The sequence below is a fragment of the Exophiala bonariae genome, assembly GCF_035927105.1.
Source record: "Exophiala bonariae strain CCFEE 5792 chromosome Unknown scaffold_22, whole genome shotgun sequence".
NCBI classification, from domain to species: domain Eukaryota; kingdom Fungi; phylum Ascomycota; class Eurotiomycetes; order Chaetothyriales; family Herpotrichiellaceae; genus Exophiala; species Exophiala bonariae.
The window spans coordinates 85,966-111,634 of NW_027042497.1; the positions used below are offsets into that span (position 1 = coordinate 85,966).

Genomic DNA, 25,669 nt, shown 5'->3' on the forward strand with positions numbered 1-25,669 from the left:
GAGGATCACATCCGTCAAAGTCTGAGGTGACTAAAGTGCTATATAGTTATCTTTGATTCCAGCCCCTGTTCGAAATGGCTAGAGTGAGGTGATAGATGCCAAGGAGTTAGATATCGATCCATCATTGAGAGTTTGCCATGCAGTCAGAAAAGTTAACTAACATGCAGCAAGGCTAGACCATTCCAGGGAAAAGGATTGCGTACTAGGTGCTCTCACCACAAGCAGGAAGTCGTATAGAGCGGTAATTTCCGCCAGAGTGGAAGACTATTATGGTCATCTCACTCTGGGGGAAGAAGGCGTGCTCCAAAAGTGGGCCCATTATTGGCCATGTGTCGCACGCCATACTTGAGAGCGATCTCCCAGCAATCACATGACTTGACGCGGGCTAAATGGATGTTTGTATCACCGGAGAGATGATGTCCGTAATTTTGGCAAGTTTTCTTTTTTTCAATCTTGAGTAAACGGGTCTTGGCAGGTAAATGGATGAGTGTTTTCTTCCAGTGCTTGCCAAATAGAGAACAGAGTCGGCCTTGGTCTTAGTCGGTCGGGCTATTCCAAACCGTGAGATGCAGATCGAAGTCTTCTGGGCACCAACTAAAACCCTCTATACTGATCCTCAAAGTACAGACTTGCTCGTGTCTGAAGAAGTACTGGCTATGAGTTTTCTCTGAATGTCTCATAGTTACGGTGGTCGTCCGATTGGAAGATCGGAGCATCTTCGTCTTGGTCATCGTCGAGTTCGGGAGTATTCCAGCTTTCAAATAAAGGAGCATCCCTCTCCAAGCTTCCAAAAATTTCCCATGCAACAACCAAGAGCATCAACACTGCACCGATAGATACAAGCTGGGTAGAATCAATCTGTTCTTCCGATGACAATGGCAGCATGAAAAATATGAGAGATAGAACCACGCGTGGTGAAAGCCGCAAAGTCTGCTCAAAGTCAATGACACTGTTCACTGGTGCAATGGAAGCTTACCTTGTTGAAGCGGAGAAATTTATGAGGATCGTCATCTTCGTAGAGAAGTGCAATAAGGAAAAGGCAGAAGGTTCCAGTACCGAGGCCGCCCCCCCAGAGCCACCGTTGCCCAGTACTCAAGTATTCGTCCTTCACAGTTGCTGCAGAGACATGTCCTCCAACCAGTAGGCCAGCTGAGAGTGGCAGATGAATCAAGAGCCATGCAAAAGAGCTCCAGACAGCACGTCGGATAGGATGTTTATGCTGAACCGAGCCATCCGTGTACACATACATTGAGTTGAAACAGAAGGCAATGACTAGAGTCCAGACAGCTCGCATAACGTTCAAATTGAGGCCTCCTTTTGCCGGAGAACCTACGAGGATAGCATAGGTAAACTCTCCAAGCACAAGAATCGTGAATGCTGTGTACCGATCGTTCTCGTGATCAATGTCAACGGCAGTCGAGAAGTCGAGATTGAGCCATCTGGCCACCCATGGTCCAAAAGTGATGACATATGAGATTTCCTCGGCTGTGTTAGCCATCTCATGGGGGAATCTCAAAGGTATGGGCATCCTTACTTCATAAATAATTCCAATGACAGCAACGATAACTTTAGTCCGGATACTAATGCCCTCATAAAGCAACGGAATCCATATGCATATCCCTATAGCAATGAGAAGAAAATAACAGCGGTTTTGGGTTCTGTGGTGATGACTGGCAATACTGTAGACAGCATAGAAGCATATTTGCGAGAATCGAAGCACCATGTATGATACAACCGTTGCCCTCAGTGCCCTAGGGTCATCGGCAACAAGGTTTGCATTGTTGCCGTATACTACGAGTACCGCCATGATCCAAAGAATGCCAAGTCTTTGGAGGACATCATCATTGTAATAATTGTTCGCGTGCTCCTTTTCGTCCGCCCAGCAATGCCTGTTCCATGTCAGCTTGGTTCAACGGTAGAATATGGCACCTCCATTACCACGCTGGAGTGAAAACAAGGACAAATTTGAGCAGGTTTGCTGGTGTGGGATCCTCAGCCAGATGATCTGCAAAATTGGCAATCTGAGTTGGTTTAGTCCCTCGGGACGTTAGAATGAAAGGTTGTCAGCTCGACGGCTGAGACATACAATTGCGACATCTTCACAGTGTAAGTCCCTCTAATACATAAGCGAGTCCAGATATGCTTGTTACATACATAATAGATCGAAAAAGAGCTCAAACCGACCTGCCACGCGTTCCCCCTCGAGTTCGCGACGCAATTCTCCTTTGTGGAAGTATTGAAGCACACGGGGTCGGCGAACAAGATATCGTCGTTCCTTTGACCCAGGCATTTCTGCTGTGCTAGTATGATAACTGCTGTCAAATTTCAGGATGACATTTACTGGCTAGGAATAGTGTGCCCATGCGAAGGACTTGAAAGCGAAGGAAAAGTAATTGAGTGAGGAGAAGAGCTTCAGATAAAGTTTGCCCAGAATGACTAATCAGCCGAAAAGGTCAAGTCCCCAAGACTCTGAGATGGAGCAAGCTTAACCGTGTTTATGGCTGCTGATATCCCCCAAGTAAATAATTAACGGCCGCGGGGCGTCGGCCTCCTCAGCCCTGGAAGGCGGTTTCAGCGCTCCCCTGTGAAACTGAGTTACGGCCTTGCGTGGCATTGCGGGCGGTTCAACAAGTACGAGCCTCTTCCTCCCCGTTGCTCATCCTCTCCTTCGCACCATACCAAGTAAACCTCTCTTCAACGCGTTAAGATCTGTCGCTTCGCCCGGTCTGCTCCAACTATACTCAGTTGATGCATATCTCCCGTTCGTATGTGCAAGCTAAGTTCATTTGCCAGACTCGTTGCAGAACAGCAAAGATGTCCAATGACTGCATACTTCAGAGGGGTGGGAATTGACAGTCGTATTGGCAAGGCGTGGTCCGCTTGACTTCAAGGCTGCAAAACTGGATCAAACAACATCACAAGGTGTAACAGAATAGTGTTGGTCTGGCTCTGGCGATGGATCTTGTCTGCCGATCGATTGGTAGCCGCATTGTGCTTGCCCAACTACGCTTTCAGCTTGCACTTGCACTTGCTGAAAAGCCGGCGGTACGCTTGATGAATACCGTCGATTTGGTAGTGAGGACGATGGAGGGTAGCTTGGGGGCTGATACCTAGTATCAATGTGTGGATTGGTATAGCTGTGACCGTAGGTTTGGTGGGTGAGTGGTTCGCGGCCCATGTCGTCGAGCTGAAGTGTGCGTTGCTTAAGGGGCATGCGGGGCTTCGAAGAACCAAAAGAAAGAGCCCCCGAGCCTGAAGTAAACAAGAGAGCCCACGCTTTGATGCTGGCTTTAACGATGTCGGAGAGATTCATGGCATCGAGAGCAGCGTGCCAGATTGGCAAACGTTCTCGCTCAGGAAATCCGTCTTCATGGTAGATGTGAGGGCTGAAGGCCCAGTGAAAGGTGAATGAGATTATCGTGGCCTCAATTGCTGTGAGGAGGAGAGGCATTCCAAAGTAAAGATCATCAAATGTCAGAGTTGCTGTAGGTTGAAACAACTTCGAATTCAAAAACCCGAAGATGATATCTTGAAGGAACAGGAGGATCACGATGCCTTTAAAGCAGACTAGTTTGCCTAGGGGATGATATTTAGGGTTGAATTCAGGCTTGAGTCGGCCATAGAATCCAAACACGCCACCAATAGCACCACCAATAACAAGTAATTCAACCAGCATAAGCTGTGCGCCGTGAGTCAGTTATTTGGATGCTCTTAAGATATCATGGGCTTAGCTCACCCAGATATGTGCATATTTCGGACTCAATGAGTTGGGACAATAGATGTCTGCAGCTTGTGTCCCGATTTGAACTCCTGTCGCAATCGTTTTCGTGAAAGGATATTGGAACACCATGAAGTATATGTGCTGGTGGTACGTGAGCCACGAATAAGATGAGAAGAGGGAGACATACGTTGAACCACTTTCCACTGCCGCCAGTTATAATATTGCCCTTTTTATCCTTGTTTTCGAGCTGAGAGAAGTATTCTGGCCGTGCTCCTTCGTCCGGACAGACGAGCTCTAGAAAAAGCAGGAATAACGCAACAATACAAAAAGCTCGTAGACACCCAGTAGAGGAGTGATATAAATGGAGTCTTCGTAGAACAGGATCGAAAGGAGTGAGACAACACAGAAATAGACTGGCATGATGATGATGCGGATGTTTTGGCGTTGTTCTTTCGGTCGGGTATAATGATGAAGGTGTCTCCAGATGAGCACCAAGGCACTTACGGTGGCGAGGCCCAGGCAACCCATGGTCACATACTCTGCCAATTGGTGAAATGAAATTCCAATCAAAAGCTTTTCACCATGTTCGTTTGGTTTAGGTCGAAGACACACAAATTTGCCGTCAGTGCCTTTCTCGTCGTCGCGAGCCAAGAGAATAAAGGTCATGTTCACACGGAGGAATGAGCTGATTGCTAAGAGTTTACTTTGTGTGTATGGAGTAATTTCTGATGGCGACTACTAAGAATACTGAGGATGGAGAGTCGGAAAGTGTTTGGCAAGTATGAAAGGGAAGGGGTTTATATCGGCACGAGATAGTCGGTACATCCATTCTCTCGACCTTTTTATATGCTTCAAAGATTTTCGAGTTCTTGTTACGCTACAATACTTGATCCAATAGAGCGTGCTCCTGAGTCACATCGGCTAATCAGCTAAGCTCGCTGCTGGCAGACAGTGTACAAAATTCACTGTCAGAGACTGTAACATATGGCACACGAAGTATACAATTCCCGATGGTGCTGATAAAGTTAAGACACAAGCCTCCTCAAGCTTTTTGGACCTCTTTGAAATTCGGGGAGCCCACATGGTCCCCTCGCGGGAGATACTGAATACTGGTTAGCCGGGATTATCAAACGATTGCAGAAGGGGGATGAAAACTGAATTTAGAATAAACTCGTTCTTGTCGGTTATCATCAAGGATATTGAAGTGGTTTCATCGGCGTCTATTGGACCACTGTATCCCCGATGTTACGTCCTTCCCTCGTTAATGGGTGGCCTGATCCGTCAGCCTCGAATGGATTGCCTACCAGACTCGAAAGGGTCACTTATTAGGGTTAAGCTAGTGGGGTAGCTTGCAACACACAATAACAGCGTCCTTGGGATTTGGCTGACGACTCCACAAGGATACGAATCAAGTTCTGCTTAATGAACAATCTCCATGAAGCCACTGCGGAATGATATGTAGATCAGCTTGTCTTTGCGACGCGCGCGAGTTGTCAAATGCTCAGCTCGCACTTCAAAGCAGACGAACACTCTGCGATCGTTCTCAAAATTCTACCTCTAAAACAATTCTCCATAGGTTATCACACCGAAGGTCGACTCTTACAATACCTCTGCATAATAGATCAACGCACAATGATTCACACTGGGAAATGGGCATACAGGAAATACAAAAATCCTCAGGCCAGAAAACAGGAACTGAACGCATCAGCACAGGCTAAACATGGAGAATGGATTGTTGCGTCTGAAGACGAGATCTTTATGAAGGCTGTGCAAAATCTTGTCGATGCCACACCTATAACGCAACGATCAGATCGCACATCAAGCCACACAAAGATCGAACAACACCCTTTGATACCAGCCCAGCGGACACTGCATTCATTCTCGTTAGCCGAATCCATGCTACCTTCACCTGATCGGGGCTTTCTGAGAAGTTGCGAGCCAAGGGAGGCGCCGCAGGTTCCACCTTCCTCCGGCCAAGAGTCACATCTACGGCAACAATATTCGCCAAATGAACTTTCTATTCTCTCGCCCCAATCCTCTCAATCAGCGGTCAATGAGCCTGACGAAATTGAAGTGCATGGGAAGTGGATCTGGATACCTGATAATATACCTCTACAGAAACATCCAGGATATACTCCAGGAATTCCGTCAACACCAGGAATGAACGAACTTGACCTAGTTAGAGTAGAATGTCTTGCAGAGCTGTTGTGTGATCCGAGAGAGCTAGGCACCTCGGAAAACGATCAGTTCAGGGGGCCCGTTCCTGCAGAGTTGGATGGAACAGAACTGCCTTTCGAGAATTCAGAGGAGCGAGGCCCTTACGCTGTGAAAGGTAAATGAGGATGGTAGGAGTGTTTGCCGCGATCCAATGCGGATTGTGATAGTTGACAATCTTGTGATATCGGCAATGAGCGAGTCGATAGTGACCTTAAAACCTGATTAAATTATGAATGAAAATCACTGGGTGACTGGCCAGATTCTCTTGGTACTCACGAAATTTGAGTACTCGTACTTACCCACCATTGGGGTTTGACAATCTCGCAGGCTATGACTTCGAATGAAGGATGGCTTAAGACGAGAGGCGATAAGATTGTAGGCCTCAGTCGTCTAAAAGCTCTATAGTGCTGTGTGGGAGAAGAAGAGCGTGTACGAAGTAGATCGCCCTCCTAATCTCTGGGAAGCTCTTTTGCAATGTTGATGGACTTCCAGGTGACAAGAAGATAGGCTTGAGCCAAGATGAGGTTCAGAATTGGGCATGATGTGTTTGTCTAGCATGAGAGAGGATCCAGCGTGGCGTGCAAGCCTATGGCACCAGAACGGGGTTCGAACGACCCTAATTTCCCGCAGTAATTCGGACTTCGGAGCAATAATGGTTCTGGCAAAAGTACATCGAACTCATGGAACAATTCGGAGCAGAGTGGTTGATCGACCCGCCGACCTTGGCGTACGTCAACTTACGCTGTAGCCAATGATGAGTGAGGGCCGAAGACCCTGCTCGCCTACCATATTTACCCTTGCCAGCCACAAGATCGTCCCGGAATTCTTTATCTTCTTCAACAGCCACCAATGTGACGACCTCTTGTCATGATTCGAGGCCACGATACTGATGTAATGTCAAAACGATCGCGCCCTGGAGCCAGAGGTATTCGGCGAGTTAGCACGGGTTGTTCTACCTGCAAGTGAGTTGGCTCCGTTCCCAGTCGGGTTGGGATGGGTTGGTCCTAAAACTTCAAGTAGAACCAGACATAAGAAGTGCGATGAGACTAGACCGGCTTGCTTGACGTGCATAAGCGCGGGCTGGAAATGTGACTTCATCTCATCTGCTCTCTCAAGAGCATCGCGACAGGTGAAGGATCCTCTGGTCTCTAGTCTGCGGCACCTTTCGGCAGTACCGTTGTTGAACGACGAATATGTCCACATGGATTACTTCCAAGCTGTTTGTACAGGGGATTTCGCTTTATTTTTCGAACTTCCAGAATTGGAAAGCATGATCCTTCAGAGCACTCTTACAGAACCGTCATTGCACCATGCAGCCCTCGCAATTGGAGCCTTGACCCGCAATCGTTACCATCCAGATATATGCCGCACGCCCACGGCGGTCGTGTTCTCCATTCGACATTATACAATGGCCATTCAAAATCTTCATTCTTGGTTTGATAGATCTTGCAAAAGTCTAGAGCTTGTCCTTGTAGCAAGTATTTTCTTCGGCTACATCGAATTTTTACTAGGATTTGACAGTAGGATCGACATGCATATCAATGCCGGATGTGCTGTACTTAGAGACTTCTACACGATACTCGGTAGAGAACTGCCCGAGTCAACTACAGATGGGCAATGTTCCCAGCTTGGTACTTTATCTCACCGATATAGTCTCCTCGTCGAGGCCATGCACCGCTTCACTGCTCAAGTCAATTTCTCTTTAGCGGGTCGATTAAGCCGCAACGACCAAGACCAAATAACGTTGTGATATGCAGTTGAGGGTGGTTATAACGAAGAGATCCAAATCAAGTGCAAATCTCGGCTGGAAGTTCAGAAGCTGCAAGGGGGATGGAGAGTTTAATGTAGGGAACAGAAAACTCAAAGCATTACACTACCACGAAATGTAGCATGATCAGACGAAGTGACAGATTTGAACCAATAAAAGCTCTGAACGCGTAATATATAGTTCTTTCCCAGCCAAAAACCATCTCTTCTCTGACAATCACCAACGATTTCCGTCTGATCCTCTTTTTGAAGCCTGGTGCGCCACGTGTTACGCTGTAGCCAATGATGTTTACCTGTGAAAATTGACTTGTCTTATCGACTTCAAGTGTAGCATGCCAGGGCGTCTCTTTATCTACTGGAAACATATAAACCCCGTCTTGCTCCTTCGTCATCAACTCGTCGATTAGGAGATATCCGTCGTATCAACAGATTGAGAGTCAAGTATGGCCCGCCCTCTGTCATCCTTCACCACCACGCGTGCCCTTACATACTCCTATGTGCATGTTCCACCACAAGCCGCCAGTACCCCATATATCCTCTTCCTACATGGCTTCCCTTCCACCTCACATTGTTGGCGTCATCAGATCTCTTTCTTCGCATCAAAAGGATATGGAATTCTGGCTCCCGATTTGCTTGGATTTGGAGGAACGTCAAAGCCGCTTGAATTAGCAATGTACACAGGTAAGGGGATGGCAAATGACATCATTGAGATTCTTTGCGCAGAGGGTGTTGAGAAGGTGGTAGGCGTGGCGCATGATTGGTATGTTTCTTCACTAGATTCCATTTCCCTTAATTTGTTGCGTTCCATGAGTTTTCACCATCTGAGGAAGGTCCCACGCGTACGCGAAGCTAGTGTGAAACTACGCTGATGTCTTTTCCCTCAGGGGCTCCTTCCTCTTGTCACGCTTGGCAAACTATCATCCAGAGTATTTTTCGGCTTATGCTTTTATTGACCACGGATATGCTGCACCTGGACGTAGTTTAAATGTCGAGGCGATACAACATATCAACAATGCGGTTCAATCCAAGCTTGGGTTCTCGATTCTCGGCTACTTCCTATTTTTCAAGGATGTGGATGCTCCAAAGCTCCTGAATGAAAACGTAAATTCTGTCAAACCTATACGAAACTTGGATGGTCCAGTACTGACCATAGGTAGTCTGCATCCGTGGAATCACTCTTCTTTACCACCGATGATAACATTAGAAAGAAGTATCAGGGCGCTCCTGGTGGTCTCCGCACCTGGTTGACCAAAGCCCCGACGGTGGATTTGCCTGAATATTTGACACCAGAAGTAAGATGTCGAGCTCTGATCCATGGGATGTCCCAGTTAACTTCCACGTATCAGGATCACGAACATTTCCAACGAACATTTTCTGTCGAAAATGGTGGCTATGGCCCTGCCAGTAATTGGTACAAGGCTGGTCTCTACAACATCAATGAAGAAGACGAAAGCGGTATGTTATGCTTCTCATCTGAAACATTCACCTAAAATTTTCCAGCTACCGTCGACTGCTTCCACCTCCTACTAATCTGTGATGCAGGAATTCCCGCGACTCACCTCAAGCTAATGCACCCGACTTTGCTAATCGCGTCCACTAATTACTTCATCACTGTGACAATTAATTTCGCGGAACAGATGCGGCTTCTGGTCCCTAATCTTAGAGTCGAGACCGTGACTGGTGGGCATTGGCTGCAATTAGAGAGAGTGGATGAAGTCAATACGATTCTGAACAACTTCCTGCTGGCGAGAGGTTCTTCCTGATTTATGATGAGCTTGGTATATTGATCCACGGGTTAGGATAGAGTAACGAACAGCTTTTTGGGTTCTGCAGTTGTCCAACCCATACTGATGTCACTGTTTAGTCCCATTGGTTGTATAATCTATTGGTTAAAGACTGCAACCAATTTGAATATGAGCGTTAATGGTGTATCGTGCTCACATATCGTTCGAAGTCGGTCCAACACTTCTACATCGCGTTTTATCTATGGTCGACTTACCTGAACTTTGATCCATTGCTCTGGATATCGATATGACCTCAGGTCGCGCCGTGGAAGATTTCTGATGTTACTGTAACGCATTATTTAGCAACTCCACTAGTGCTCGGTTCGAACTTCAAGGTTCTAGTATCTTAAGATGCGAAAAGACGGGTCTCTTGCAGTTGAATTGTGATCCCCCAACGTCAGGATGAATGCTTGACGACCACGCTGGAAGGAGGACAACGATCGCTGCCTTCTTTTTACTGTATCTCGTACCTTGCCCGCACATGGAGTATCTTGGGTGCGAGAGAGATTCAGAAACGAGGCGGCGGAATGAACAACCGCTGGACGGCGAATAAGAAAAGAACCTCGGTTTAGGTGCTACTATCCCATTTGGCATGTCCCCATAGCCCTGTGACACATTCCCCCGACTAGAATAGATCGTTCTTTTGAATTGTGGGGAAGGCCGCTGAATAATATATTCACCTCGCGCACTCTACCCTGCTTTTAAACTCTGAGACTATATTTATCTCTCAACCTTCGTTAGTATTCTTCATTTTTCTGCTTGTCTGATGCATGGTACCGAGTGTCATGAAAGAGTTGTGCCCGGTTTGGAGAGGCTCGAACAAGAATCTACAGGAAGCACGATGTCTCTCTACCCAGTTGGAACATTGGAACACAGACGCGACCAACACTAACTGATTGATTGACTAGTGACTCAGTCAAATCGTAAAACAATATCGTCTAATTGGATGAAATTTCTCTAATTCGTACCTCGCAACTGTGTCCCAATATTACAAAAGTGGGCATGCTAGCGAGTGCCTCTCCAGACGAAGGCAGAAAATTAGGAACACTTACCATGAGCTTACTGACCTCGCTTCGAATTTAGCGACGTAGAAATGGCATTTACAGCTTACCCAAACGAATTAAGATCGAGCAATGTGGCCCCCTTCCTAAGGCTCAGATTTTTCTGACCTGGAGCTCCATGCCATATTCCTGAAAGGGGTGCTGATGAGGTTAAGGCCGGTCAGGCGTTCTTCACGCTTACGAGCGTCCCCACTGTGTCATGAAAATTTACCAAGTCAATACCGAATCCTGTCCAGGGCTTCAGAAGTTGGCGAACCTCGGTTGGGGATTCGCTTGCGAGAAAAGCGCGAAGATAAGTGCAAGGGTCGGCCATGCCAACCTGGCTTAGACCCAGACCATTACCTACGGAGTATTGATGGCAGGGGAGGCGCGCAGAAATTTGTCCTTACTGACTTTGAACGTTCGACAACAATCTTTGCCTCTGAAGTCTCGTACCAAGGCTGATATGATATTTCTTTTCTCTCACCTCCCGAAGCCATTTCTTACTCATGATGCACAATCCAGCACTTAAAGGGAGTGATAATCATGCAGCAAGAGTTGGACAATTATCAAAGATGGAAGGAGAGTACCCACAGCTTGCTCTAACAACCTACCTCGACCATGCAGGTACTACGTTGTATCCACAATCCGCTATTCGATCTTTCGCGAAGGACATGACGGAAAACTTGTATGGCAACCCGCATTCTGCATCACCATCTTCGTCTTTGAGCACTGCGGTGATCGAAGAAGTCAGAAATGAAGTCCTTGAGCGCTTCAATGCTTCGGCAGAACAATATGACCTCGTCTTTGTTGCCAACGCCACGGCTGCGATCAAAATGGTCGCACAGGCATTCCAAGATCAAATAGGCGGATTCTGGTACGGATACCACAAGGATGCTCACACTAGTCTTGTCGGCGTGAGAGAGCTTGCACAGAATGGCCATCGTTGCTTTCGCTCAGATGAGGAAGTTGACAGTTGGATCGAGGGCAGATCTTTGCCTCCTGGCCACCTTGGGCTATTTGGATTCCCGGCTCAATCAAATATGACAGGTTATCGTCCACCTCTGACGTGGGGGAGTCGTGTAAGAAGAGCCTGCGGCCCAAATTCGGCACGATTTTATACTCTGCTTGATGCTGCATCTTATCTAACCACTGGAAATCTCAATCTAAGCGACCCATCAACAGCTCCGGATTTTGTTGCTCTTTCATTCTACAAGATCTTCGGCTTCCCTGATCTTGGTGCGTTGATTGTCCGGAGAGAGGCAGCTCCAGTATTACTCTCCCGGAAATATTTTGGAGGTGGCACTGTCGAAATGGTGCTTGCGGTAGACGACCCGTGGCATCAAAGCCATCGGAAGCGTCCCCACGAGGCCCTTGAAGACGGGACTTTGCCCTTTCACAATATCCTAGCGCTGAAGCATTCACTACGGGCGCATAAAATCCTCTATCCGTCACCGGTGCAAGTGAGCAACCATGCTGCAATCCTGTCCAGGTACGCCTATACGACATTAGAGAGCTTCAGACACGAGAATGGGACAAAAGTGATAACCATCTACAAGGACCCCAATGGACAGTATGGCGACTCTCTGAATCAAGGTCCTATCATCTCAATGAATCTCCATGATCTTCATGGTAACGTGGTCGGAAAAACTAGAGTCGAAGCACTCGCTTGTGCATGCGGGTTTCAACTACGAACTGGCTCACTTTGCAATCCTGGCGGTATCGCAACGAGACTTGGTCTGCGTCCCTGGGAGATGAAACGCAATCATTCGCATGGAATGCGTTGTGGTGACGAATTGGATTTCCTCGGTGGGAAACCCACAGGCGTCCTCCGCATCAGTCTCGGAGCAATGACGACCAAAAGCGACATCGACCAGTTTCTTGAGTTTGTGGATTTCTTCTTTGTCTGCCACGGTAACGATCAGATAGTCAACATGCATACCAGTGATTCGAACATTGATCACGCTGGCTCCGTCATACAACCTATCAAAGGTTGTGAACCGTTGGCAGTGGCGGACGAGGAATTTGAATCCTATATGCCGTGGCACGAGGATTGGCTTATTGTCAACCCAATCTCTAGGAAGGAGATATTTGGTCACGAGACGGAGCTCCGGAGATTGGTCATTGACATTCAGCCGGTAGAAGGCAAGATGATCGTCGTAAGACCTCATGAACAGCATCCTGTGGAGGATTTACAAAGATCGTTAGTGGTTGACTTGTGGAACGACAATCTGAACAGTTCTCAAACTCAAGTAACGGTGTGTGGTGTCCCATCTGATAACGATGCCAACGAGTTAAGTAGCTTTTTCACATCAGTCCTGGGCATTCCAGCGACACTTGCTCGACGGAACAACCGCGAAGTATTGGCGCTGATCGAGAAGAAGTATATTTGTGTCGTCTGGGGCTGCGGTCGGGTTTGTCGCACGGCGGCAGATCTTGATCATCACTATCAATCACACGCGCATGATTTCAGCAGGAGGAAGACACAGGGCACCTCGTCGGGTCACACGAGTATCAGTTCTCCAAAACTTGAGGCTCAATCTAAGCTCAAATCCAAGATCTCGTGGATTACTGAAGATTTGAACCAGACATTGAAGCAGACTAAACTCAGCTTTCAGAAGAAAACATCAAGGTGGAAACCTGGAAGGAAGAAAAAGAGCAGGTCGTCTAACAACATCTAGAAATTGAACCGATGTGACTGAGGATGGAACTTGAAAGCACCTTCCAGCTTTGGACGTCATGCTGCCCGGAATTCGCGGCAAGGCTGAATAAAATCAACCCGGAACATTCCCTCCTATGTATGACGAACTATACAACAATTTCACCTTGATAAATTTACTAATGATAATGATTGTTACTCGTCACTACTTGTCAGCACGGCTCAGTTACAAGGATTCATCGTGTAGCATTGTTTCATCTCTCAAGGGTCTGGTGAATCATCCAGGCACACAGCCAAGGATGTTGTATTCTGACGTCAAAAATGTCGTAAAGGGAGGGGTAACATGTACCATTTCCTTGAATTCGTTTTTTGGGGAGAAGAACATAAATTGATCCTACGATTCTCTTCAGTACAGTTCATTTCTAACCATTCTCTATTACTGCCAAAGTGACCTCCACAACTTCCTACGCCCTAGTGAGTAGATTGAAGGTGATGAAGACAAGGCTGATTAGTTGACAAAGTTCAGCACACAGCATACAGCATATTTCTATATCTATCATTTCAACATGTCATCCAGCGGCGGCAGTGCTCCCGGAGAATTTGCCCACGGGAAAGTCGACCCCTCTGAGGCAGGGAAGAAGGGTGGTCAAGCATCAGGTGGCAGTGGTGGCACGACCACCGATAGCGGAACTTCTACCTCTACTGGTGGTAGTAACAAAGGAGAATTTGCCCACGGGCAAGTTGATCCTAGTGAAGCTGGAAGGAAAGGTGGCCTAGCTTCTGGAGGTAGCGGCGGCGGCGATAGCGGCTCCACTGGATCAGGGGGTTCTAGTGGTGGTGGTAGCAGTGGAGGATTCGCCCATGGCAAGGTCGACCCAGTTGAGGCTGGCAAGAAGGGTGGGAGCTCCTCCTAAGTGATGGAATGCCTCGATGGTATTGCATAACTTTACCCAAGAGGCAGGATGTACGGCGAAAATTGTATTTTAGAAGACGGTCGCAACGTTGATTTATCGTGTCTAGGGTGCGAGTTGAAGGCGCCAGTCCCATGTCTAGTCATGCATGACATGTTTAATTATGTTCTTGTTGGCCCTTATTGAGGCAATCGGCGTGCGCGAAGGCGTTCTTGAACATCGCTGTTCACCCTCTCAATGGTAGCTCTAGCTTGAGTCCATTTCTGTCTTCGATCACCGTCGAACAAGCGGTACATGTGGGGAGACCAGATACCATCGGTCAGGAGAGCGCATAATTTTCTGTCATTCCACCAAAACTTCCAAGCTTGTAAGCTGGCATAATTCAGATTTCTCTCGACTTCTGCCCCAGCGACGTCTTGCACCCATCGAAACCAAGGACCGTTCTTCACCGACATGGGAGCAAATTTGGCATGCTCACTCAAAAGGCGAATCGACCTTGCCCATTCGAGATGGTCGGCATACCATGAATCCATAGTAGTCTGCGGTGGGAGGACTGGGCTCCCGGGTTTCGTTGACCATAGCTGTGCTACAGCCATGCTGGTAAGATCACTCAACAAGAATGCAGGAGATAACGTGATCGCTATACCAACAAAGGCGAGGCTTTCTGGATAGACCAGAGAGAATATGTTCTGATAGAGCCTTGGTGTTGCTTTGTCGTGACATTTAAGGCCTTCTGTGTGGATAATGGTGGGATCATAAGGACCCAGGATTGAATAGTCCACCTCATACCCAGTACAATAAATGATTGCATCAACTTCAACAGTTGTGCCATCTTCTAAAAGAATTGTCTTGGGCCCTGTGACACGCGATGGAGCTTTAGTACTGATGATGGAGCGGTTTCTGAGGGCGGGAATTAGGGTGTCGCTGACTGTTGGCACTTGATGAAGGAGAGATGGAGGGGGGTGGAGATTCCAGGCCGGATCAAGCTCTCCAAAATTTTGGCGTGAGATCCTCGTAGTGATAGCGTCAAGGAATTTGATCGCCAGGCTTGGGGCAACAGTATCAAGGGTGTCCTTTATTTGAAATTGTCGATATGTCAAGTTGTGATCCAATGAGGTACCATCTTTCAGATATCGAGGAACAACCACACTGCCACGACGATGGGAAAGCAATATGTGTGCAGCAATGCCAACCAAGGAGGTTGCGGTATCTGCGGCTGAGTTGGACATACCCACCACCATGACACGTTTGTTCCGAAAGCTGCCAGGGTCCTTGTATGCAATAGAATGAAGAACATTACCCGAAAATTGCGATCTTCCTGGGAGTTCTGGCTGCTTGGGAATGACGTGGGGACCTGTAGCAAGAACGAGCTTGTCAAATTCCAAAGTTTCGTCGAGTTGGCCACGGGTAGAGATACGCAAGCACCACTTGTTGTTTCCATCATCTCGTTGGATTGATTTTACGTCGGTTGCAAGTCGCATATGTGGATGAAGGGCAAAGTGACTGCAATAATCATTGAGGTACTGATCGACCTCGTGGGAATTTGGGTAGGAGCCAGTGCCATGTGGAAAAGGAAAGTCGGTGAAACATGCTCTTTCTCTGGAAACATTGACGAAAGTTGATTGCAGAGCTGACAACTGATTCTCGCCGGAATGATGCCAGATCCCCCCAACATAGTCCCGTCTCTCGAATGCAGTGGCTCTGAAGCCTTCCTCTAGCAGGTTCTTGAGAGTTGCTAGGCCTTGACCACCAAGGCCAATGACGGCGACGGTGGGTTGTTGGTGGCGACTTTCCATTGGAAGGGGAAGGAGCTTGAGGGATCCCAGAGTGGACCATTCAGCTCATGGTCGAACAAGCTCATCTAAATACTTTCAGTCCTGGCTGACATCGATGGTGTTGGACGCCGGCAAATGTTGGTGGCAGGTCTATATTCATGAGAGTCTTGTGGTGTATGCCACCTAAGATCTGACTCAGATATGGCTGATGCAGGGCTCATCCAGCAAAAAGGGGTGTATGAAGGCTGGATCGGTCAATGCTGACCTCATCTAGTGGTAAAATGCATGTTGTTCCATGTACATCGCGCAAGTGTACGAGGTATCTACCACGTCGTACCAAGATATTAGATACTGGTAGATAGTGTCTGTCATTAGCGAGCTCCGATTTGTGGATGGAAGAAGCTGGATCGAGAAACGATGACGTCGATGGCAAACGAGGTCACGCGGGGCAACTGGCAACTTCAACTTGCCAGGCCGCCAGCCACCACCTTCGACTCGACACCGATCAAGGCTCCAGCTCAAGTTTCTTTCTTCTTTCCAATTACACCCTCTTCATACTCTGGACAAAACTCACAAGAACAGATCTCCAACATGTATCAAATCTCGTTTCTATTGGCATTGCAGGTGGCATTTGCGTCGATGGTTGCCGCAGCACCCCTTCAGGCCCAGTCTAACTCATGGCAGTATGGCACTGGTGGTGGGATCATAGGATTCATCGTTTTGATTCTTGATATCATCGTTATCCGTGAGTATTCATGCCTATAGAATCCAAAGCTCCCATAGGCATCGCCTAACTGCAGTAGTTGAGGTTATTCAATCGACCCGCCCCGTCTCCCACAAGCTCCTCTGGAGTCTTCTGGTCTTCCTCTTCCCCATCGGCGGAATCATCATCTACTGGCTCTTCTCCAACCGTGACAGCCACAAGCCCAGCGGTGGCTACGAACCCATCAGCAGTTAAGCTCCTCGATCCCTGCCAGCACCCCTTTTGGAGGGCAATCAATACTCGACAACATCTATAGCAACGGGGGTAAATTGAGGGAAGAGGACGCTGTATGAAGAACGGAGAAATTGGGGTGGATGGGTAGGAGACAAGATCAACTATTCTGCTATGCTGTGTTACAGAGGATGAGACACTGAAAGATGGATTTGGGGCATCGAGTGGGAAGAATGTTCAGCAGCTGAGATGAATGGGGCTTTGGGGGTGCATTTCGAGCGGAAAGATCTCAGACAGCAATGCCAGTGCAGCGACAATAAGACCTGTACGAGGTACTTCGTAGTGAAATCCAGGAGAGAGTTGCATGTGGCAATACCATGACCAGGCGTATAGTGATTAGTGATTAGTAAACGCCCAGATGGCAGGTGCAGGCTGTGTCAAGTTGTCAACTGCTCGTGCCTGTCTGTTGAACCCCTGGCCCCTGGCCCCCTAAGCATCACTGCAGCTACTCGAGGAGGTAGCTGTGCTAAGGGCAGCGATACAAAGGGGGGTTTACCGCGTGGGATGACCAATCAAAATTCACTTGGCGCGGCTCTGAAACGAAATCAGGGGCCAGAGTCCATCGCTGTTTTAAGTTTCTCTAAACAAGACACCTATTCTCTTCTCCTCCATTTGAGGCAGTGGCACTGCAAGGGACAGGGACTCAATAAAATAATGAACAAAGGGTTTCTCCCACTATCAACCGCCAACACTTTTCTTTCATCCAAACCCTTGCCCACAAGATCTTCGCTTCTCCTTTGATCTCCTGTTCAGTCTCTGAGTACCGCCTGTCGCTCTTTGGCTCCCATCATGCGCTCTTTCAAATCGGTCGCCGCGGCCAGCCTTGCCCTCGCAGGGTTCGCCGCCGCAAGTGACGTGCACGACCTGAAGACAGACAACTTTAAACAGTTCATTTCGGAGAACGACCTGGTATTGGCAGAGTTCTTTGCCCCATGGTGTGGCCATTGCAAAGCACTTGCCCCCGAATATGAAGAAGCCGCCACCACCCTGAAAGAAAAGAACATTGCTCTGGTCAAGGTTGACTGCACAGTCGAAGGCGACCTGTGTAAAGACTATGGTGTGGAGGGATACCCGACTGTCAAGGTCTTCCGAGGCCTCGACAACATCAAGCCCTACACCGGTGCTCGCAAAGCGCCTGCGTAAGTCCTGTGCAACTCCGGGTGATGTCGACCGAAGTCTAACACTTCCCAGCATCGTCTCCTACATGACAAAGCAAGGGCTCCCCGCCGTATCCCTGCTGACCGCGGAAACCATCGAAGAGTTCAAGACTACCGATAAAGTTGTCGTTGTTGCGTACATCGCCTCCGACGACAAGGCTGCAAACCACACCTACACTGCCCTTGCAGAGTCGCTAAGAGACGATTACATCTTTGGTGCTACCAATGATGCTACTTTGGCCAAGGCCGAGGGCGCCAAACAACCTTCAATTGTTCTATACAAGGACTTTGACGAGGGAAAGAATGTTTACGATGCCGCATTCGAGGACGCAGCTATCACAAAATTCATCAAAACCGCCGCAACACCCCTCATCGGCGAGGTCGGCCCTGAAACATATGCCGGATACATCGGAGTATGTGTTGTATTCCCTTTAATTGAAAGAATAATTTTGCTGACCGATTCCCAGGCCGGAATACCTCTCGCGTACATCTTTGCCGAGACCCCTGAAGAACGAACCTCGCTGGCCGAGACCCTCAAGCCTGTTGCTGAGAAGCACAAGGGTGTTATCAACTTCGCTGTCATTGACGCAAAGGCTTTCGGCGCCCACGCCGGCAACCTGAACCTCCCTACCGACAAATTCCCCTCATTCGCCATTCAAGAGACGGTCAAGAGCGAGAAATATCCATTCGAGGGAGATGCTTTGACCGAAAAGAACATTGGCGCATTCGTGCAAAGCTTCGTTGACGGCACCTTGGAGCCCAGCATCAAGTCGGAGCCAATCCCAGAGAAGCAAGAAGGTCCCGTCACAGTCGTTGTTGCAAACTCGTACAAGGATATTGTTCTCGATGATTCCAAGGATGTCCTTATCGAGTTTTATGCTCCATGGTGCGGCCATTGCAAGTCGTAAGTACCTGTTCTCTCCGTGTCAAGTCGTTCAGAGCTAACCAGAAACCAGCCTCGCACCCATCTACGAGAAACTTGCAGAACTCTATACCGGCTCCGATCTCTCCTCCAAAGTGACCATTGCCAAGGTTGATGCTACCCTCAACGATGTCCCCGATGAGATCTCAGGCTTCCCAACCATCAAGCTCTACCCCGCCGGCGCCAAGGACTCACCAGTGGAATTTTCGGGCGCTCGCACATTGGAGGACCTCGCTACTTTCATCAAGGACAACGGCAAGCATGGTGTCGACGGTCTGGCTGCTCAGTCCGATGACACTGATGCGGTCATGGAGGACGCATCAGCTACTGCTGGCCAGGAAACGCTTGCTAAAGCTGCACCGGCTGCCACCACCAACGACGAGGGTGTGGTCGATGCAGTCAAGAGTGCTGTGAGCGGTGCTGCTGAGGCTGCATCCACATTCATCGCCGATGATGATGCCGGTGTCTCTGAGCACGACGAGCTGTAAATTACCTGAATCACGCAATGCAATGTTTTCTGACCCTTGGACACTCTTCTTCTGTGCATGTGATATTGATTAGGTTCCTCTTGACTGCGTGATACCTGCAATGGAAAAAATTAGAATACCCATGGGTGAATCGGTCATGCACTCTCGCCCTCGTACCAAGCCAACCGACGCCTAGGAAAGAATCCTCCAAGCCATAACACCATCCTGAGCCTATTCAGTCTACACTGTTTCGCTTCCGGCGCGCTCTCTCCTCCACCCCGTCCACGACTAAGCAAATCATACTGACCTTTTATTCAATCAATCAACCTTAATACCCCCGACCGTTCAACCCCAGATCAGGATACATCGCAGCCCCGTTCCCTCCCGCACCACTGGCAGCGCCATTCCCGCCACCAGGATGCTGACCCGACATCGACGACGGACCATTATTCCCACCCTGGAATCCCGCCCCACCCACTCCTCCCACATCCATATCGTCCATAAGCCCACCCATGGAAAAGTCCATGTTGGCGTTCACAAAGGCGTCGCCGTCGAAGAGCGGATCCTGGAAAATGGTCGGCATGCTGAGGTCGAAGAAGCCGTCAAACAGGTTGTCGAGGTCGTTGAAGTGGTCGTACACTCCGCCATTGTTGGGATTGTTGCCGTCGCCGCCACCGACGTCCATCACTCGGACACTATCGTTCGTGGTAAACATGTTGCTCGGCGTCGCGGGCATTGTCGCCGTCGTGGCCGTCGTAGCAGTGTGCATCATTGCAGGCGGTTCTCGGTTTCCAGCACGAACCATGCTCGGCATGGGGGAAAGCGTCATGGACGACGGCGTCATGTGTTGGAGGGTGTTGTTCGGACCCAGCACGCCCAGCGTGTTCGAGTGCGTTGCTGCTGCGTCGGATAGGAGGCGGAGGGCATTGCCGTTGAGTTCGGGCACCTTTTTGGTTGTGGGCGGCATGGCAGCCGGGTTGGCTTTGGGCTCGAAGGGACCGAACTTGCACACGGTCACTTCAGCTTCCAGCTCGCCCGCGATGTTTGCGACCGCGGCTTTCTGAACGCCTGGCTGCTGCAGAGATTTCAAGGCTTTTCGACCCAGGCGTGCCATGGCGTCCGCGGTCCACCAGTATGTACTCAGCTTCTCGAGGGTTTCGCATCGTGTGGCAAGGTCCGCTTGTGCGCGCTCTGCGTCGAGGTGATTATCTCTCAGGCCACGGTATGCGACTGTTAGTGAGAGCCCGACGGCGTAGGGTACGAGTGGGAGAGGTGACATGTTGGCGTGTTTGCCATTGGAGACGAGTTGTTGGATGCGGTCTGAGGCCGTTATCCGTCGGGCGTATGAGGCGGTTGTGGGCCCTCCGATTCGACAACTGAGGATTGCGATGACGTGGTAGCAGATTTCGAGAATACCTACACATATTGAGTGGTCAGTAAATCGCTGGACACGTGAAGAGAAGATAAGGATCTATGTGACTTACTTTGCTCTGAGGTTGGTAGTGCATCAAGATTAATACCCTCCAGCAGGGATTTGTAGGTTGGGAATTCCGTCTCCCAACCTGTAGAGTTGAGGTCGGCGATTGGTCTGTAGAATTCAATCACTTCATCCAAGAGATCTCCAAGTCGTAACCACGCCCATATTATTTGGCTTCTCGGATCGTCAGTGAGTGGTGGGCGGGCAATATCAATATCTCGATTCGCAATCATGATCGGACGTCCACCAACACACGCATTTAATTTGTCTAACGCCCAAATTGTCCACCAGAGCATGCTAGATGAATCTGTTAGGGTTCTGCCTGGTGTGTGAATGTGCAAGCCGGCCGTCCATGCATCGTGAATAGCTTGTGAAAGGTGCAAAGATGACTCTTCGATACCACCAGGTCCGTCGTTGTGCAGATGCATCAAAGTCAGTATCTGGATCTTGGTGACTCTATCGGGTTCCAGATCTGCTTTCATAGCAGCATCCAATCCGGTGTGAAGACTTCTCGCAAACGGGATTGGGTCAAGGAGTGGGCCATCCTCATAGAGTCGGAGATAAAGGGCTGCTTCCTCGGTCTTGCACGTCACCAAGGCTATAGCCTGTAGGAGAAAGATGGAACACCTGCCCTCAGTATAATCGCGCAGAAGCTTGCTGCCATCGAAGACGGGAAGGATGCCCTCGAAACACGCAATGTAGGTGGTAAAAAGGGCATCCTGAGTAGCTTTTGGTAGGACACGAAATGCGCCAACGGCCTGTAAGTAGTTTCGTTGGTGACCGGTCAAGGTTCTTCGGCCTCCTTCGATCTTTCCATATTTCTCAACATTGATGGGTGTCTTCTCTCCATGTTTCAATACTGGACCCAAGTCCTCCTGGGGGAGATGATCCTGAAGATGGCGAGACTGTTCCACCCATGTTCCGACTCTGCTGATACGCTTGCCACCTTCAAGTCTGCTAGACAAATCGGTCAGGATAGACTCAGGATTTAGATCACCCACAAAACGGATAGGCTCCTTGTGAGTCAAGTTGGGTAGCACTCTGTCGAGGCCATCGGTATCTGCTTGTTGATCGGGATCTCTCTGGAATGTGTGATGGCAGCGTTTCTTGGCACTGCGACATTTGGGACATGCACGGGCAGCTCTCTTGCGACTTGCAAAAGCCGCCGTGTCTGCTTCCCAAACGACTTGCATCGATGTAAGTTGGTCTGAGGCGGCCCAGAATGATGAATGTGGGGAGTGATCGGAAATGCCTCAAAAGAGAGATCGAACCGCGGCAGGCGGGAGATGCGAGATGTCATGCGATGGATGAGATCAGTTTGGATTTTCCCTGCCATATGGCGTGCCAAGAATAAGATGTCAGCCTTGTGTCATATCACGTGCCGAGAGACAAGGCTGGTATCAAACAGAGCTATTCATGGTAGTACTAGTAAGTTGGTATCTAATTAATTCATTCTCATATAGAGATCAAAACGTATTCTTTTGTACATCTACTCATGCCTCAATCGTCGCTCCAACACCCCATTTCCCAACCTCGAGCATAGCTGCCTCACCTCCCTCAGCAAGTACGCCCTTGCCTTCACCCAGCAACCCTTCCAGGCACAGCCATGGGTCCTTCCCTCCTCCAAAGCGCAAGACCTCCTGCTTGAGACGTTCTCCTGCTACTCGATCGATTGCACCACCGTCCTCTCCACCTCGAAAGACAGATCTCCAGACTTGCCACGCTATAGCTTTATCAAATGCATATGCATAGTACATTGCTCCATAAGTGTGCAAGTGGCCAAAGAAACCTTGCCAAGCGGTGGAAGCCGGCTCCTGGACGCTGCCATACTTGTTCCACACTTGATGATAAACAGCTGTGGAATCATAATATCTTCCCCGTGATATGTCTTCGATTGGCCCATTTGAGTGATATGTCTGATCAAGCAGTGACATGAGAATCTGACTCTCGTTCTCCCAACCACCAGTCATCGCAGCCCCTTTCAGCCGTTCTTTCGTGAGAGCGTCAATCATTTCATCTGGAATTACCGCCCCGGTTTCCCAGTGACGAGCAAACATCTTGAGGACAGTAGGATCCGTTGCGAAATGTTCCATAAGCATTGACGGAAGTTCGGCAAAGTCTGTTGCACATCTCGTTCCAGCTATTGATTGTAACGAGGTTCGCCCGAGAATACTGTGTATAGCATGGCCCATCTCATGAAACAAAGTGTTCACGCTGAACAAGGACAAAAGCGAGGGATCTCTGACGCGATCGGGGTTCGGGAATGCACAAACAAGAGCAATGATGGGTATTTGATGGTGGGCAGTCTTTCCAGATATCGCATTTGCACCAAGCAAGGTTGGCATTTCATTGTTCAGAGGCTCATTCCGTTCTTCGCATTCACGAATCTCTTCTTCGGAGATTTCTCTTGAGCATAACAGAGTGAAATGAGCCGGGTTTCGCGGCTTCGATGGTCTTGAGAAAAGATCACAATACATCGTTGCAATATGTTCTTGCTTATCCGTATATACATCGAGCCTCCTTACATCCGGGTGCCAGATCTCACCTTTCGCCGTCTCCCTTGGTACCAATCGAACTCCATAAAGGGACTCGAATAATCCTGACAGACCTTGCATGACATGGCCGAGTGCAAAGTAGGATTTGGCGTTGGAATGGAGTCGGGACTTGGAGGTTCGTGGACCTTGTTGCACTTGGCGTTGCTTCAGTTTGTTCACCAGGTAAGCATGATCCCAGGGATCGATGGTTTCTCCGCCTGCTTGGGTTTCTCGTTTGATATCTAGCAGAGCTTTCAGCTCGCTCTGGACCTGGGGCTTGTTGCTTCTGTTCAGGGACTCCAAAAAGTTCACGACAGCTTCTGGAGACTTTGCCATTTTATCGCCCAGAGCTAGTTGTGCATAGTTAGCATATCCAGTGAGCCGAGCCAGCTTAGCTCGAGTTGTAAGAAGTTGTTCCAGTCGCGCTATGGTTCGTTTTGACGCAGTCCTCTCCGCGACATAAACGGCCTTTCTCGTCGAAGAATTATTTGCCGATTTTAGTATGTCATTCGATGGGGGACTGTGAACTGGCACAGATACCTTGTCATGCGGACGCCGGCCTTGCAGCAAAGTTGGATCGACACCGTTGAGCTGTGCTATGGAGAGTGTGACGTGCTCCTTTGCATGTTCCATCTGATTGGTGAAATCTGTACCTATCTGCGCGATCTCGTTGGACAGCGACACAAATTCTTGCCTCTGTTGGTCGGGCAGATCAATCCCTGATTTGGCGAAATCTTTGATCAGAAGCTGAGCCACCATCTTCTCCTCTTCGTTCCATTGTTCGCGGACTTCTGGCGTATCCCATGCTTTCTTTAATTGTTGATTGAGCCCGATTGTTGTGTTCAACTCGTTCATGTACTGGTAAGTCAATGAATATGAGGCAGTGGCGGCAGCGACGACATCTTCGCTCGGATGAATGTTGCGTATGAAGTCGGACAGGTCGATGACTCGGCAAAGCAGATCACTAAGTCTGTCAAGATCTCTTGGTATAGCCCTGTATTCCTCCGGTGTTGACGCTGCTAGCGTTCTGTCTACCAGTCTCTTACATTGTGCCACTGATACTTCAGCAAATTTCTGAAATCCTTGCGGACTTGTCAAGAGGTTGTTTCCAAGCAAGCCTGAAGTCATTCTGTTCAGAGTCGACGTCGCAGACTTGTTGTTGAAAAGTTCTCTGAGGAGGGCATTATCGCTCTGTCGAGAAGGTGAACTTTGGGCATAGACTTGTTCGAAGGTGTTATCTTGTGATGGCACGATTGCGGAGGCTGCTATGGAGGACTCGTGCCTTTTTGCCGTACGAATACATCTTGCGCATGTCCACGGTGCTCTCCGTAAGACTTGATGCATTGTGCGAAAGAAGGTCGAGGGCAATGACACTGCCCTTTGCCAAGTTTCAAGTCAAGGATCGTGGTACTTGTGCGACAGGAGAGCTGTCTCTTCAGAGAAAACTTTCGTGGAACTCGATGCCTCCTCCGCCCATGTGAAAAAGCAATGACGGAGATGTGCATAACCGAGTTTCGATCGATAGTTCACCCACGTGACTATTATCCACGTGACAGACCGTCAGGCTAAGCCATTACGTCATTCACGCTGGGGAGTCCCTACCGTACCTACCGGCCTGGTTAGGTGTCCTTGATCACTTTCGGTGAATGGGAACAGGAACGGTCCCAGATCAGACCACAGCGAGCATGGTTTTCATAAAGATGAAAACACGTTTACTAGAAGAAAAAAAGTCCTCATTTTGTGTCCTTTCCCTTCAAAAGTCAAAGGCCATGCCATCTATCACTCTCCGTCGGCATTTACGTCCTTGTGCACCTACCTAACCTGGGTATGTTTTTGTTCGCACTCAGACACGACTGCTTTGACACTGCCAACACTTGCATGAAATCGCTGAAAGTCTTCAGTTGCCATATTGAGGCTGACTCCGAAATCAACTATGAAGGTTCAGATTTGTGAGACACGTCGTGTACTTGTTGATGCATTCAATTCGTCGTGCACTTTAGATTCCAAGTCCGGCTCTTCGAGGTTGAACACGATGGCCACCCTCAGCTCAAACTGCGATCATCTGCACGGTCACTCGGCTCCCTGCTTTTTGTCCCCCCAGCGACCAATAGCCCAGAAGCAGTACGCTGATCCGCCATTATAGAAACTTGCAATTCATTCGCTCGTTTCGAGACCCATCTACATGGAGCCGCCGAGTGACATGGAGTGGTCTGATGGACTCCATGTGTCGTCTTTCGTACTATT

General features: G+C 48.9%; 11 protein-coding genes across 11 annotated transcripts; 6 read left to right on the forward strand and 5 right to left on the reverse strand.

The window, feature by feature from the left end:
* Window positions 1–654: 654 nt before the first annotated feature.
* Window positions 655–1,498, reverse strand: LTR84_005843 (uncharacterized protein; the record flags this gene model as incomplete). The annotated part of the gene is made up of 2 exons (XM_064849407.1): window positions 655–858; window positions 977–1,498. 2 exons carry the CDS (start codon window positions 1,496–1,498, stop codon window positions 655–657), a joined length of 726 nt encoding a protein of 241 aa, XP_064703631.1.
* A 1,407-nt stretch (window positions 1,499–2,905) lies between these two features.
* Window positions 2,906–4,387, reverse strand: LTR84_005844 (uncharacterized protein; the record flags this gene model as incomplete). The annotated part of the gene is made up of 4 exons (XM_064849408.1): window positions 2,906–3,679; window positions 3,737–3,862; window positions 3,909–4,015; window positions 4,063–4,387. 4 exons carry the CDS (start codon window positions 4,385–4,387, stop codon window positions 2,906–2,908), a joined length of 1,332 nt encoding a protein of 443 aa, XP_064703632.1.
* An 831-nt stretch (window positions 4,388–5,218) lies between these two features.
* LTR84_005845 (uncharacterized protein) lies at window positions 5,219–6,061 on the forward strand (the record flags this gene model as incomplete). Its single annotated transcript, XM_064849409.1, has 1 exon — window positions 5,219–6,061. One exon carries the CDS (start codon window positions 5,219–5,221, stop codon window positions 6,059–6,061), a length of 843 nt encoding a protein of 280 aa, XP_064703633.1.
* Window positions 6,062–8,394: 2,333 nt separating this feature from the next.
* On the forward strand, window positions 8,395–9,468 carry LTR84_005846 (uncharacterized protein; the record flags this gene model as incomplete). Its single annotated transcript, XM_064849410.1, has 5 exons — window positions 8,395–8,465; window positions 8,590–8,806; window positions 8,863–8,997; window positions 9,052–9,160; window positions 9,248–9,468. The coding sequence occupies 5 exons, from the start codon at window positions 8,395–8,397 to the stop codon at window positions 9,466–9,468; spliced, it is 753 nt and encodes a 250-aa protein (XP_064703634.1).
* A 1,636-nt stretch (window positions 9,469–11,104) lies between these two features.
* On the forward strand, window positions 11,105–13,210 carry LTR84_005847 (uncharacterized protein; the record flags this gene model as incomplete). The annotated part of the gene is made up of 1 exon (XM_064849411.1): window positions 11,105–13,210. One exon carries the CDS (start codon window positions 11,105–11,107, stop codon window positions 13,208–13,210), a length of 2,106 nt encoding a protein of 701 aa, XP_064703635.1.
* A 544-nt stretch (window positions 13,211–13,754) lies between these two features.
* Window positions 13,755–14,102, forward strand: LTR84_005848 (uncharacterized protein; the record flags this gene model as incomplete). Its single annotated transcript, XM_064849412.1, has 1 exon — window positions 13,755–14,102. The coding sequence occupies one exon, from the start codon at window positions 13,755–13,757 to the stop codon at window positions 14,100–14,102; it is 348 nt and encodes a 115-aa protein (XP_064703636.1).
* Window positions 14,103–14,278: 176 nt separating this feature from the next.
* On the reverse strand, window positions 14,279–15,895 carry LTR84_005849 (uncharacterized protein; the record flags this gene model as incomplete). Its single annotated transcript, XM_064849413.1, has 1 exon — window positions 14,279–15,895. One exon carries the CDS (start codon window positions 15,893–15,895, stop codon window positions 14,279–14,281), a length of 1,617 nt encoding a protein of 538 aa, XP_064703637.1.
* Window positions 15,896–16,465: 570 nt separating this feature from the next.
* On the forward strand, window positions 16,466–16,832 carry LTR84_005850 (uncharacterized protein; the record flags this gene model as incomplete). Its single annotated transcript, XM_064849414.1, has 2 exons — window positions 16,466–16,619; window positions 16,678–16,832. The coding sequence occupies 2 exons, from the start codon at window positions 16,466–16,468 to the stop codon at window positions 16,830–16,832; spliced, it is 309 nt and encodes a 102-aa protein (XP_064703638.1).
* Window positions 16,833–17,657: 825 nt separating this feature from the next.
* Window positions 17,658–19,435, forward strand: LTR84_005851 (uncharacterized protein; the record flags this gene model as incomplete). Its single annotated transcript, XM_064849415.1, has 4 exons — window positions 17,658–18,007; window positions 18,060–18,438; window positions 18,493–18,929; window positions 18,982–19,435. 4 exons carry the CDS (start codon window positions 17,658–17,660, stop codon window positions 19,433–19,435), a joined length of 1,620 nt encoding a protein of 539 aa, XP_064703639.1.
* Window positions 19,436–19,742: 307 nt separating this feature from the next.
* LTR84_005852 (uncharacterized protein) lies at window positions 19,743–22,084 on the reverse strand (the record flags this gene model as incomplete). The annotated part of the gene is made up of 2 exons (XM_064849416.1): window positions 19,743–20,830; window positions 20,899–22,084. 2 exons carry the CDS (start codon window positions 22,082–22,084, stop codon window positions 19,743–19,745), a joined length of 2,274 nt encoding a protein of 757 aa, XP_064703640.1.
* A 300-nt stretch (window positions 22,085–22,384) lies between these two features.
* LTR84_005853 (uncharacterized protein) lies at window positions 22,385–24,769 on the reverse strand (the record flags this gene model as incomplete). Its single annotated transcript, XM_064849417.1, has 1 exon — window positions 22,385–24,769. The coding sequence occupies one exon, from the start codon at window positions 24,767–24,769 to the stop codon at window positions 22,385–22,387; it is 2,385 nt and encodes a 794-aa protein (XP_064703641.1).
* Between the last annotated feature and the right edge of the window lie 900 nt (window positions 24,770–25,669).